The 14151-nt window shown below is 38.9% G+C and overlaps 1 protein-coding gene across 2 annotated transcripts in view; it reads left to right on the forward strand.

The window, feature by feature from the left end:
- The window catches only part of CRYBG1 (crystallin beta-gamma domain containing 1), a 150640-nt gene that overhangs the window by 103252 nt on the left and 33237 nt on the right, over positions 1 to 14151 (forward strand). For both annotated transcript variants that reach the window (XM_075923953.2, XM_075923954.2), the window contains 11 exons: positions 1427 to 2801; positions 2889 to 3065; positions 4841 to 4888; positions 5006 to 5124; positions 5965 to 6127; positions 8344 to 8483; positions 10293 to 10419; positions 10754 to 10789; positions 11729 to 11886; positions 12809 to 12935; positions 13023 to 13168. In XM_075923953.2, the coding sequence (XP_075780068.2) occupies positions 1427 to 2801; positions 2889 to 3065; positions 4841 to 4888; positions 5006 to 5124; positions 5965 to 6127; positions 8344 to 8483; positions 10293 to 10419; positions 10754 to 10789; positions 11729 to 11886; positions 12809 to 12935; positions 13023 to 13168 (2616 nt within the window). The remainder of the gene's footprint in view (positions 1 to 1426; positions 2802 to 2888; positions 3066 to 4840; positions 4889 to 5005; positions 5125 to 5964; positions 6128 to 8343; positions 8484 to 10292; positions 10420 to 10753; positions 10790 to 11728; positions 11887 to 12808; positions 12936 to 13022; positions 13169 to 14151) is intronic.

Genomic DNA, 14151 nt, shown 5'->3' on the forward strand with positions numbered 1-14151 from the left:
ACTCTAGGCTGATTAAGCCTCAATTGGGGTATTGTGCCCAGTTTTGGGCACCACATTTCAGGAAATATGTGGAGAAATTGGAGAGGGTCCAGAGAAGAGCAACAAAATGATTAAAGGTCTAGAGAACATGACCTACAAGGGAAGACTGAAAAAATTGTGTTGGTTTAGTTTGGAAAAGAGAAGACAAAGAGGGGACACGAGAGCAGCTTTCAAATATCTAAAAGTTTGTTACAAGGAGGAGAGAGAAAAATTATTCATCTTTATCATCGGATGATAGGACAAGAAGCAATGGCCTTTAGCAAGAGAAGTGTAGCTTGGGCATTAGGAAAAACTTCCGAACTGTCAGGGTAGTTAAGCACTGGAATAAATTGCTTAGGGAGGTTGTGGATGTAAATCCCCGATAGATGCCTATCTAACCTGCTCTTCAATGATGATATTGGAGATATTTGAGATATTTAAGAGCAGGTTAGATAGGCATCTATCGGGGATGATCTAAATGGTGATTGGTCCTGACGTGTGGGCACAGGATTGACCTCTCTAGGTCTCTTCCAGTTCTAGTATTCTGCAAGTCTGTGATTAGTAGGGTTGTGAAGGTTTAACCGATTAGCTGGTGGGGCTGCAGCAGTTCCCCATCTGCTGCAGACAGTGGCTGCTCCTGCCTGTGGGGCTTCTTGGCCCACTACAGGAGAGGCTGCTCTGGCATCCTGGCCAGAGCAGCCGCCATCCACAGTGGGCCCAGGTGCTCCACAGCCAGGGGCTGATCTGATCCAGAGGCTGGAGTGGCTGCCCCATTTGCCCCCCTTTAATCATTTAATTAGTTAAAGTATACTTAATTAGCCAATTAAATAGGATTTTACATCCGTAATGATTACTTGACCATGGTCAAATATTGTCACATATTCCAGCAAGGACGTCGGTGTCAGCAACCTACCTCTTTCATTGCAGTCTTAAATTTTTTTAGAACTTTATTTCATTGCGTTTCTCATTTTTCCGAATTAAACTAACTTGCTTAAATAACTTGGTTTTTGTAATTAGGCATAGCTAATATACCTAAGCCTATTAAAGATCATAGTCTTATTCTTTTAGTTAATAGTCTAATAAATACGTGTTAACATCAAAAATGGTCAAATAGTTTGACTAATATTTGTCTGGTTGCTTGGTCCAAAAATATCTGATCAGTCAAATGCCGCTCCAAATGACTGACAGTGTGAAATTCTTTATTCCTAACTTGAGTTGGGTTACTTTTGGTAGCAGAGTTATTTCTTTCTTTTTACGAAGTCTTTTTGGAATATTGAAAATTAACCGAATATTGATATTGCAATAAGGTATTATTATGAAACTCTGTTTTGTTTGATTATTTTTAAATTGATAGAATGATTCTGCTTAAGAATACATTGCAAAATAACTTTCTCTGTGTTTCGTGCAGTCCTGCCAAGCCCAAGAATGTAGACCTGAATTTTAAAGCTCCTAAAAGTCCTGCAGACCTAGGAAGTAAGCACGATTCTCTTGAAAAACCAGTTAATAAAATTAACAGCAGCATTGCCAACAAAATTTCCTTGTTTGAAAATAAACATGCTAATCAGTGCCAGCGACCCACTGATGTCCCTGCTTTGAAAAATAACACTGTATCAAATACGTTCGTTGGTAGAGCAAAGCTGAAATTTGGAAAACAACCCCAGGAATATAAACAAATGGATAAAATAATTAATAAACAAAACAATCACCAGAAGTTACCAGAAAATGCATCACGGACTAAAGAGATCTCAGCAGAAATAAAGACCAAACTTGAAGAAGGCTCTCAAGCAGGAACTTCAGTTAATGAGAAGGTTGAAAAGGCACTAGAACTTACAAAAGGAAAAGTTGCAGGATCTCCTTTTAATCAAATAAGTAAAGCAGATGCTAATGCTTGCTCTTTAAGACAAACTGATGTAGACTCTACAACAGTTATAAAAGACAGTTTGTTACCTATAACATCTTTACAACACTCCAACAAAAATGAAATTTTAATAGATGATGCTAATGGAGCAATTAATGGAAACTTAGAATCCTACCACCAAAGTGAAGAAAAAATATTATTGCCAAACATTGAGCTCTCCTCTCCTTCTAAAGAAAACAGTCCCCTAAAATCTAATGTAGATTCCAAAGAATCAGAGCAGAATGTGCTTTCTCAGATACAAAATGAATGGGAAAAAACAGAAACAGGAGAGCCAATCTATACAAACATGCAGTGTAACAAAGGCAGTGTAGAAAACATACAGACATTAGAGCAAAATATTATCAATATGCAGCAAAGCCCAAGTAACACTGGGAATATTTATCCTGGTAATGATGAGAATATTTCTGATTCCCCTTCTGACATGAAAACGTTTACTGAAACTATCAAAAATCTAGACAGCTCAGTTTGCATACCCCAGAAGAAGAAAAGGCCAAAGCTTCCAAAGTCCCCTGCGCCCCATTTTGCAATGCCTCCAATTCATGAAGACAACTTAGAGAAAGTATTTGATCCCAGTGTATTTACATTGGGTTTGGGAATAAAGAGGGGGAAAACACAGGATCTGGCACCGGCGCTACAACTTAAAATGCACAACAGGGATAGTACAGATGGTGAAATTAAGAGGTCCCGTCTGGAAAAGAGCACAGTTTTCTCAAGCTTGCTGTCACCTACAGTTAAAGAAAATATCTTTACTCCCTCTGTAACCTCTGTAAATACCATCACAACGACTTTTGCAACGGACTCTACACGGATGCCTGCTTTACAACTTGATGCAGCCAAACCATTTGACGTGCCTCAAAACTCGGAGGTAATAAAACCAAACAAATCAGAAAATTAAACATGAAATCCTGCCTTTCTACTGCTAAAAATCCTTTATTTTTATTTTTCAATTCAGTCTCTTTCAGGTATAAAAGTCCCAAGTTACACGGAAAAATCTTTGCAAACAGATGATGTGAAAGAAGAACTTAATTCACAAAGGCCAAACTATGGAAGTACTGACACAAATTTCTTAAGCTGGTTAAAGCCTAACCCGTATGAATCAAATATCCCTTCTAGCTTGCTAGGTGGGGAGGTGAGTGTGTTGCAGCTCTTTTAACTGGTTTGAAAAGTTGTTTGGCTTTCATGCTATGTTCTGATCACACAATTTGATTTGTTTTTTCATCCATGTGGTAAAATACATAAATTGTCTAAACTCCCGAGTGAGTAACTAATAATTAAACACTAGTTCTGTTTTGAATCCTCACTTGCCCATTTTTTAAATAAAGCTTGTTTTGATTACTTTTGTAAATCAGTAGTATACTTTCTTGGCCAATTCTGTAGACTTTTGAAGACATATACTTCCTTTTAATACTCACTGCTTCTCCCCTCCTCCCTCACGTGTTCATGTGAAGCATCCACACAATATTAACTTGACTTTTAAGATTAATTTTAAGGGCAAACCTGCTTGTTCTTTCAGTAAAATTGACTTGATCTTAACGTGTAGTGCAACAGACTTTTCTATAGTCTGATCTAGGAATAAGTATGCAGAAACCGCTATTTCTGTTGTTACAGACCTCTTATTTTCCACCAGCACGAAAAAGACAAAGTGTGTTCAGTAGGTGGTGGGAAAGAAGGAGAATAGCAGAGCTGTGAGCTCACAAATTTAATGACCTTCTCAAAATGGTGTACAGATTTGAGGGAGAATGCAGGAAACCAGAAGCTACTTCTCAAAACGAAATAGTTTTTCTGCTTGTCTTTGGTGTATCTATCACAGTGCTTAATTATTTTAAAAAATAGTAGGTTGGGACTTTTGGAAGGCTATTTCATAGCTGTTTCTCTTCCTCCTCTCCCCAAGAAAGCAGAAAGTGCTGTCCTGCACTGTTAACATTGGGTGTTTTGTCTCAGAGTTGAGATTTCTGTCAACTGTGTCAAGACTAAACATTAGTTGGAATGTGTCAGTAGTTTGGATGTCCATGGCGAGGAGAGGAGGAACTTCCTCTGATCTTTTCTAATGTGGTGGTTTCAAAAATAGTTTGTAAAGCTCAGTAATTAAAGATATTTCAATGGCTACTTACCATAGTTGTCTGTTATGCTACTCATGGGTTAAATGGAATATTTTTGACAAGCATTTGATTCTCATCCTGCAAAAGGCACATGTAATTTACTACCATGGATTTCATAGGACACCATACATCTCCCTTTGCAGACTAGGGCCTTTTTTACTTTGTGTTCCAAAGGAGAGGGGGACAACAGTAGTTTTATTTGCATGAATTGGACCTATTGTATGTTCTGTTGACTAAGCTTGATTTAAAGTTAATAAGCAGCATAAAGGGAAGAATATAAGGACAGCAACAAACCATTACCTTAAAAATGGGGCAAGTGCTGATTGGAATTTAATCAGAAGCTAGAAAACCAGTACTGCCATAGTATTTTCATAATGATGTCTATAAAAAAGAGTAATCATGAGGCAGCGGTGTTCTGAGACTAATGCACCTCTTCAGGCTCACCAGTATTGCCATTGTTTCCTTGCGATAGTCCTTCCTGTATTCTCAGTATCCATCAGTGGTATTTTTAAGGGCAGAAACTGTATTTTTGTTATGTATGTCCATTTCTGAAGATGATAGTATCTTGGTCCATGGGTTCTAGTATAATATGAATAAATACATTAACATGTTAACATTTTCTTCTGTTTTTTAGAAACACAATATATAATCACAGCTTTATTGCATATTCTTCATCACTTAGTTCAATATTGGTTTAAAATCAATTTAAATGATACCAAATGAGAACACAATTTCTTTATGATTTTGTAATGGACAATTTACTCTCTATTAAATATCTACTTGTATCATTTTCTCCCTATCTCAGGCCTTTTCAGGAAATAGCCAAAATAAAATCAATCCTAGACCTGGCAAGGTATGGCTTTTATTTTTTATTTTTTGTTGTGTGACATTATAGCTTTTCTAATAGATTACTGGTCCCTGTTGGATTAAAAGTAGTGAATGTAATGCTTATGTAATTTTTTTAATATAGATGGTGATCTATAGTGACTTAAACTCTAAGAAGAATGGGATAGAAGTTTTTAGTGATGTTTTGGATTGCAGCTCTTGGGAGCTATCATCAATTATTTTAGTTAAAGTCGTCAGAGGATGGTAAGATGGGAATTTTTCTTCTTGTGCATTTTTGTGTGTGTCTCATACACGCAAGGTTAAGAAGAAAAGGAACATAACCAATTTGTAACTCCGTTGCACTATTATTTCTGCTCTGTCAATGTAACCATACTTAGTTTGGAAAATGCAATAGACAAGCAAAGTCAAGAAACAATATTCTAATGCTTGACTCTACCTCAGCTAGTAGATGGCTTCTAAACTCGTTTTGATACTGTGCCCATTGTTAGCCTAAGTTGGTTTTATATAATATATGCAACTGTTTTAGCAAATGAAGCAAAATGCAGGACAATGTAGCACTTTAAAGACTAACAAGATGGTTTATTAGATGATGAGCTTTCGTGGGCCAGACCCACTTCCTCAGATGTGGGTCTGGCCCACGAAAGCTCATCATCTAATAAACCATCTTGTTAGTCTTTAAAGTGCTACATTGTCCTGCATTTTGCTTCAACTACCCCAGACTAACACGGCTACATTTCTATCACTGTTTTAGCAAATGTGATTGCTGATCCAGAGTAGGCAGGCTCTTTACATGTCCCTGTAGGCAGATTCCTGCATCAGAGCTCCTCTGAAGCTAAATGATATGTAGCAAGGAATTAATTGTAGGCAGTTGTGGGGGGGAAGGGCGGTTCAAGGCAAGGATATAAGTAAGAAGTCAAATAGTCGACTACCTGATAAGCCTAGACTTGTCGGTTAATCTAGTTGACTATTCACATTTCCCCACTTCTTTGCTGCTTCTCCCTTCTTCAAGTTCAGTAGCTGAATATCATCATTTGTTAAAATTTCATGGAAAGTATGAAGGAGAAAATGTTGGTTTTTTTTAAGCTGGATTCTCTACGAGAAGCCAAATTTTGAAGGACCCTCTATCCCACTGGAGGAGGGAGAACTGGAACTTGCTAATATTTTTGATGAAAATACTTCTGAAGAAAATGATGAAGAAAAATCTGCTAAGCCTACAGTGATTGGTTCAATTAAACATGTAGTAAAGGCAAGTATAATCTATTCTTGTCAATGCATAAATATTTTTCAGCTTGTTTCCTCTGTTGGCATAAATAATTCTGATGTCAAGAAAATGATTTATTAGCATTCCACACTTATCTTTACATAAAGGGTGAGTGTTTGAGACATTCAAGTTTTTGAGTTGATTCTGTTGATTAATAACAAAATAAGTAGTGGTATGTTGCTTATCAACACTGATACTATGCACTAATAGGGTGGGGGAGAAAAGAGACCTACTCTTCCGAAATGTATCATTACTCAAAGGGATTAAGGCTACTATAAGGTGGGTACGTAACTGGCTGGATAACCATTCTCAGAGAGTAGTTGCTAACAGTTCACGATCATGCTGGAAGGGCATAACAAGTGGGGGTTCTGCAGGGGTCTGTTTTGGGACCCATTCTGTTCAATATCTTCATCAGTGATTTAGATGATGGGATAGAGAGTACGATGATTAAGTTTGCAGATGATTCCAAGCTGGGATCAAGTTCCAAATGCTTTGGAGGATAGGGTCAAAATTATCTGGACAAACAGAGAAAAGGTCTGAGGTAAGGAGGACAAATGCAAAGTACTCCACTTACGAAGGAACAATCAGTTTCACGCATATAGAATGGGAAGCGACTGTCTAGGAAAGAGTACTGCAGAAAGGGATCTAGGGGTCATAATGGACCACAGGCTAAATATGAGTCAACAGTGTGATACTGTTGCAAAAAAAAGCAAACATGATTCTGGGCTGCATTAACAGGAGTGTTGTGAGCAAGACACGAGAAGTCATACTTCCTGTCTACTCTGAGCTGATTAGGCCACAATTGTAGTATCGTGTCCAGTTCTGGACATTGCATTTCAAGGAAGATGTGGAGAAATTGGAGACCATCCAGAGAAGAGCAACAAAATCATTAAAGGTTTAGAAAACGTGACCTATGAGGAAAGACTGAAAGAAATAGCCTGGTTTAGGTTAGAAAAGAGAAGGCTGAGAAGGAGACATGATAGCGGTTTTCAAGTATCTCTTTAAAAAGTGTTACAAAGAGGAGGGAGAAAAATTTGTTCTCCTTGGCCTCAGAGAATAGGACATGAAGTAATGGGCTTAAATTGTAACAAGGGAGGTTTAGGTCGAACATTAGGAAAAACTTCCTAACTGTCAGGGTGGTTAAACACTGGAATAAATTGCCTAGGGAGGCTATGGAATCTCCATCACTGGAGCTATTTAAGAGCAGATTGGACGGACATCTGTCAGGGATGATCTAGACATTGCTTGGTCCTGCCATGAGAGCAGAGGACTGGACTCGATGACTTCTCAAAGCCCGTACCAGTTCTACGATTCTATAAAGCATAGTAGAAATTTAAAATGCAGCATAAGCCTTGAAGAGTGGGAGACTTTGATAAAAATAAAGTTAAGTACGTACATAGGATCTAACATTCTTTTTTATGGGCTCCCAGTTTACACACACTCACGTTCTAATGCTCACCCACAAACCCTATTTTACCTTAGCAAATATCTATATTCACACAGATTGTGGGTTTTCATGCGTATATTAGCATGCACAACATATGTATGTTTTTAGCATGTCATTCAGAAGTCTGCTTTGAACGCTGCCAAAATAGGCTATAAGCTAGTAAGAATGTTTGAAAAAGATGTATACTTGATTTGTCAATACAGCCGCTCCCCGAGTTGCGAACGGTCAAGTTATGACCGTTCACACTTATGACCAAAGCTCTCATGGAGCAGTCGTAAAAGCGGTCCCTGAGTTACGAACAGCATGGTCACGTGTAACTCAATGGGGTCCGAGTTACAAACAGATCGAGTTACGGCCAAGTGTTTGGTCCATAATTCATTCATAACTTGGGGAGAGGCTGTACTCTTTTTAAAATAGGGTTCATTAAATAATTTTCTGTTTGGGGTTATAGTCATTTTAATTAGACAAAATACAGAAAACACTGAAGGAAGTGTATGCCTGCACAGAGGTGGCAGAAAAGTTGGGGATAAAAAGTTAGATTTGAGAACCACAGAGAGTGTTTTAAAGACATGGAGAGAAGAAGAAATATCAGCCTTGACAAATTTACGTAAAGTTATCAGAACAGCTGTAAATTAGATCAAATAAGGTAAATGGCTTATGAGCAACAGAAGCATTTTAAAAACTGATTTAGTTGCAATAAATTATGAGAGCAATACAAAATGGTGCTACGGTTACAGAATTACCATTTTTTCAGGATTACAGGGTTTGCCAAATTGACTTATACACAGCACCAGATGGACTGGGAGTTGTAACTTCATTTTTTGATGATACTGAAGAAACGGGTATATTTGGTACAACACAGAAGACTTGTTCTATGAAAGTACATTGGGGCATGTAAGTATATAGTTTCATGTGTATATATGGGCTAATATACAAGGAACTTGTTTTAAAATTGTTGGTTATAACTGTCAGTCATGCAAACACATAATTTTGCTTGTGTAAAACCCTGTGGGTTTTGCAGATGATGCCTAAGATTTTCAGAAGGGTCCGTGCATCCATTGAACCTTATTTAGGGGCCCACAAATGAAAAAGTGCTTAACAGGTTAACTTTTGAAAGGCTGTCCTGCATCCAGATACAGTGCAATCACATATAGAGATATGCACAAGTACATACTATATTAATTATTATAGAATTGGAATTAATTAATACCTTAAATTACTGAGCACAATTCAGTTGCCCTTGATAGAGATGTGTGTCTGTTGTTTTAGTGCTATATGTCTATCACTGACTGTTGTGGTTCTTTGAAGGAAACTTCACTACAGGTCACCCCCACTACACTCTAAGCCAATGTCTGGGTCTCACCAGAACCGCCACAGCCACACACTTCACCCTCCAAGTACTGGGGCACGTGCACAGAGTGGCCGGCTGTGAATAGTCCGGGTGTGCAGCTCCAAACTAGCAAGAGCCCCATTTCTTGGAGCAAAGAGCCGCATGCAGCTCGGCCACCCTTGTCTTAATGTTTCACACTGCATTGGTTCAAATTCATTTAAAATAAATTTTAAAAACTGATTGCTCTCTTTTTAGCAAGAGATTGATGATGTATTTCTGTTCCTTTCTTAAATGCATGATCCCTATTCTGTGCAAGTTGGAACTGCAATGGTGGACTCTTGTGGCCCTGGTGGTGGCAAGCCAGAGCCACCTGACCTCAGATATGTGGGGTTAGGTGAACTGGAGAACTAATTCGACCCAGTGTCCACGCTGCTGTTTTTAAGCACACTAGCTTGAGCAGATCTAGCGTGACTTTCTGACCATGCTGGGAATCATTCCTCCCAGTGATATTGGAGTCCATAATTCTAATTTCTGTTGCTACTCTTGGATACCTTTAAAAGTACATAAGAAACTTTGAGATAGAAAAGGGTGATAAATGATACTAGAGGGGCGTTCTATAGGGTTTTTTTCTGTTTTTTGGTTTTTTTTAATCAATAGAGTTTGAACCTCTCTAGTCTGGCACAGTCCAGGACCTGACCGATAATTGACCTGACCTGAAACAGATAATTCCGGTTCCTGGGGATGAGTCAGCCTGGCCTTGCTGACCCCACACCTGCTTTTGTAGCAACTTCTGAGCCTTGCGTTTCCTGGCCATAAAGAGCTGTTCCCTCTTCTTTAGCAAGCCAGACAATGCCCCTACTCTCTTCACTTCAATGTGCAGTCATTATCAACTACAGGTTGAACCTCTCTAGTCTGGCAGCAGTGTCAAACCAAAGAATTAGCTGGACCGTAGGCAGTCAATATTATTGAACAGCATCGCTAACACTTCCACTGCTTATTGGGCTCTTAAAAGACATTTAGGAGTAAATTAGAACTAAACAGCACAGAACACAGAGTCAGGACTGGTGGCTGTAAACAGATTTTATGGGACTTGGTCACACTCATAAGTGGACATAACATCATGCCGGACCACGGATGTTGCCAGATCAGAGAGTTGACAGGAAAAGACCAGACCAGATTTTATTCTGCACAGGCATAAAGTGTGTGCTAGCGTATTTGTTTTCAGGCTGGAGGCATGATAATAAATGTGGTTCAGTATTTATTTTCTTTTAGTGGACATTGGCATTTGTTTTGAGATACTCTATGAGCCTTACGTTGATGTTTCTTGTAATTCAGTAACACTGAAATATTTAACTGTTTTCTGTCTTATTTAGATGGCTAATTTATGAAGAACCTGGTTTTCAGGGAATTCCTTTAATGTTGGAACCTGGTGAATATCCTAACTTAGCATTTTGGGAGAAGAAGGAAGCATACATTAGGTCCTTGAAACCCTTGAAAATGGTAAAATTAATTTCACTGCTTACACACTATGTAGCTAAGAGATCTAGTGCTAGTATGTTAAAAATAACATTAATATCACAAGATTCTGCAGGGTTCACAAAAATAAACTATAAAATATCATTTTAAATAACTTTCAAAGTAGTATAAACTGCCCGTTGAAGGGTCTTTGGACTCTTATACTTAACGATACCCATAAGAGTTTAATCTTCTTGACTTTGATATTGTGGCCTTTAAAAAAATTTCATCTTAAAGAAGATTGTTTTTGTAAAATACTGATACATATGTAAATATTTTACAAAAACAGAGTTGTTTTTATTTTTGCACTTTTTTTCAGGGTGGCCGCAAAGTTGAATCTATTGAAGAGCCAAAGGTAAAAACCAATTGATATATTAAATGTAATGTAATCACCAGGAGAATAGCTCTTTTAAAACTGGAAACATGGCAACCAGACTCATACACACACATTTACAATGTGAGGTCATAAGTACTGATGTGGTGGCTGGGCTGTGTAAATACGGGGCTGAAACAGCATGATACTACAACGTTTGTCATATCTGAATACCAATCATTAATCGTATCTATGATGGCACAGCAATCACTTGTATAGTGCCTGGATAATAAATATGGGAGCAGACCCCTGAGCCGCCTAGAGATGTTAAATATCGGTTAATTGAATAGTCGATTAGCCTCTTGAATGCTTATCGGTTACTCAACTATTTTATAGTCCCCTGGGGTGGGGCCTCAGCTAGTGTGCTCCGGCCTCACTCCCAAGGATCCCCTCCCTTGCCACTCCGTGCTGCTGCATCTGTATCAGAAGGAGCAGCATGGAATGCCAGGAGGGAGGTGGTCCACGAGGGGAGCCAGTTTAAAAACTAGCTCCCCCCACGGACCAGCTGCCTGTCACTCCATGCTGCTACCTCTCATACAGAGGTAGCAGTGTTGGGTGACAGCATTCCCTGTCTGGGGGTGGGCACAGAGCTCCCGGACACAGCATGAGCCTGAACTGAGCTGGGCTGCCTGCTGGGCTCCTCATACACTTTAAATGCAGAGCCACAGCAGGGGGTAGGTTCCAGACCTGTTGCAAGTCAGGACTGCCTGCTAAAAAATTTACTGGTGAGGGAGGGAGAAATGCGTGTAGTATATGGCATTAACCTATCAGCTTTTGCTTATCAGATAATCGACTACACTATTACATCCCTAGATCCAGTATAGAACCACACTGATATAGTCTGATTCTTTGTTCATTTGTGCTAGTCAATCTTCTGTCAAAACTTGTGACTAATGCACTTTCTCTGCAACTCCTCTGTAGATCATCATTTATGAGGAGCCTTTCTTCACAGGGAAGCACATGACACTGGCATCAGAAATACTCTCTCTTACTGAGGAAGAAAAGGAAAAAGAAGAATCTGGAGAAACTAAGGCACTGCCATTTTCATCAGTGGGGTCTGTAAAAGTGTTGGAAGGAATGTAAGTAGAGGAAAATGACATACATAGTTCTTACAGAATGAAGGGAAGTCTGGTACAAATAATAACTCCATAGTATTGGAAATTGGGTTAGATCAATGCAAATAACTAACAGGAAGGGCCAGTTTCTGTGGTGCATTCCAAGCCTCCAATGGTGCTCTGGTATCACAAAGCAGGCAGATCTGGCCAGCTGAGATTTCCCCAGATGCAGGCTGATGTCCCCAGCATCTGTGCTGCCACCTTACTCCATTTCCAGGTGGCAATGGCTAGAGCATGCACTGCTCTAGCTGGTGTAGATCAGAGCGGCGCCATATGCTTCTATAACCTACCCTAGGTACTGCACACGTACAGCCCAAGAATAGGGGAGTGCCCCTTTCTGGTGTGTCGTCAAAGAGTGACTCTGAACCTCAGTCTCCTCAGTTCGTCTACCTCAGTGTTTCTCAACCAGTATAAGGGTACTCAAGAGAAGTCTGGGAGGGTACGGCAACACAACTGAAATTTGGAGAGAACTGAATTTTTGGTTTGTTTTACATCGCTTTATTATTTTTGTACTTTTTACACCCAAAAATTTCATCACCTGCCCAACTAAACAAATGTGCTGCAATGGTAGAAAAAAAAATGTGTGTCTGAAAATTGTAGGTACTGGGGGTACTTTATAAAAATAAAAAAGGTTGAGAAACACTGATCTACCTTCTGAAAGGTTTTATTCAGGTTCTATCTCACTTATCCCTTTTCCACTGGGTTGATCAAAAAGCTAGCTTCCTTTCAGCGGGGTTAAAGTTCAGGAGCTCCTTGCGAAATGAAAGAGAATTCATATATTAGTTCAGTAGTGGTTGTTTTGAAGGATTATGGGATAAATGCAACTCTGTGTATTAGTAGCATGGTTCCATTCTCATGTGCTTTTTTTCCCCCACCCAATATTTAGTTGGGTTGCTTATGAGAAACCAGGATTTGCAGGTCATCAGTATTTTCTGGAAGAAGGAGAGTACCAGGAATGGAAAGATTGGGGTGGTTACAGTGAAGAGCTTCAGTCGCTGCGACCTATTCTAGGTGTAAGTTCCAAGAAGATCTAGTATTTCCTACTGGAGTGCAGTGAAACATTTTATTACATTTTCCTTTGTTTTTGTTTGCTCCAACAGGATGTCTCAAATCCCCATATGATAATGTACAGTGAAAAAGACTTTAGGACTAAAGGTCCCAATATAAATGTGTTAGGAATTATTTCCAATTTGAAAGACACTGGATATGGACTGAGGACCCAATCCATACACGTGTTGAGTGGAGTGTAAGTGATATGTTTAATTACATTTTTTTCATGTTCATGATCCTTTTTAGAATAAATTAGCACATGATTTATTATTTTATTGCTCTCTGCTTTAATGTTAGTGAAGAAATTATTCTGCAAATATACTTCTCTATCTGATCACGCAAGGCAAGGAAGAATGTGGCTGTTTGTAAATAAGTATACTATGAAATTTTTCTTCCATAACTTAACCAGATGTTTTTAGGAAACCTTTTAACTGGCAAAGAATGAATGTATGCAAATTATTTGTTCATGAGAAATTAAATACTGTGTGATGTCATTGTTTTTTGCTATTTTGACTACAACTTTGAGTGTTGTTTGAGGCAGATCATAATAGTTCTGTCCCTCACTTCCCCTTAATACTTAACAAGCTCACAGGTGTGTTGTCAGGATAAATACTTGGAAGGCATTTGTGTGATGTTATGTCGGCCATAATACATTTGTGTTTTTCAGTATATCTTTGAGATAGGACACTTTTTCATAGTGAATATTTGGGGGAGGGGAATATCCTGTTCAGTTTGGATTTGTTCCTCTTTATGATATGTATAAGAAGAAATGTATCTACTTGCAGTTCAGATTATTATGAATCCTTATCAAACATATTCATATAGTCCCCAGAGGACTCAGGTTAACTTTGTGGCCCTACATAAGTTCATTTTGTCACTAAAAAGAGAGTAATAGTTCAATTATCTATTAATGAATGCATGTTTAAAGATTTAGAAAACTGGTGGTATTTCCCAATGTAAAAGTTTAACCTTAGCTTGCTGCTTTCTAATTGGAGCTCTCTACAGGGAGGATTTTACTCGTGAGTCCAGGAGTGCTAGAACAGTGGGGGGGGGGGGTTATAATAGGGGTGCTAAAAGCTGTTGAACGAAACTGGAAAGCTGGTATGTGATGGAATCCAGTTCAAGCAAGGGATTGTTGCAGTACCCCCGGTACCAGCACCTATGCCTGAGGCTTCTGAG

The sequence above is a fragment of the Pelodiscus sinensis genome, chromosome 3 (genome assembly GCF_052426305.1).
Source record: "Pelodiscus sinensis isolate ZL-2025 chromosome 3, ASM5242630v1, whole genome shotgun sequence".
Lineage (NCBI taxonomy): Eukaryota > Metazoa > Chordata > Testudines > Trionychidae > Pelodiscus > Pelodiscus sinensis.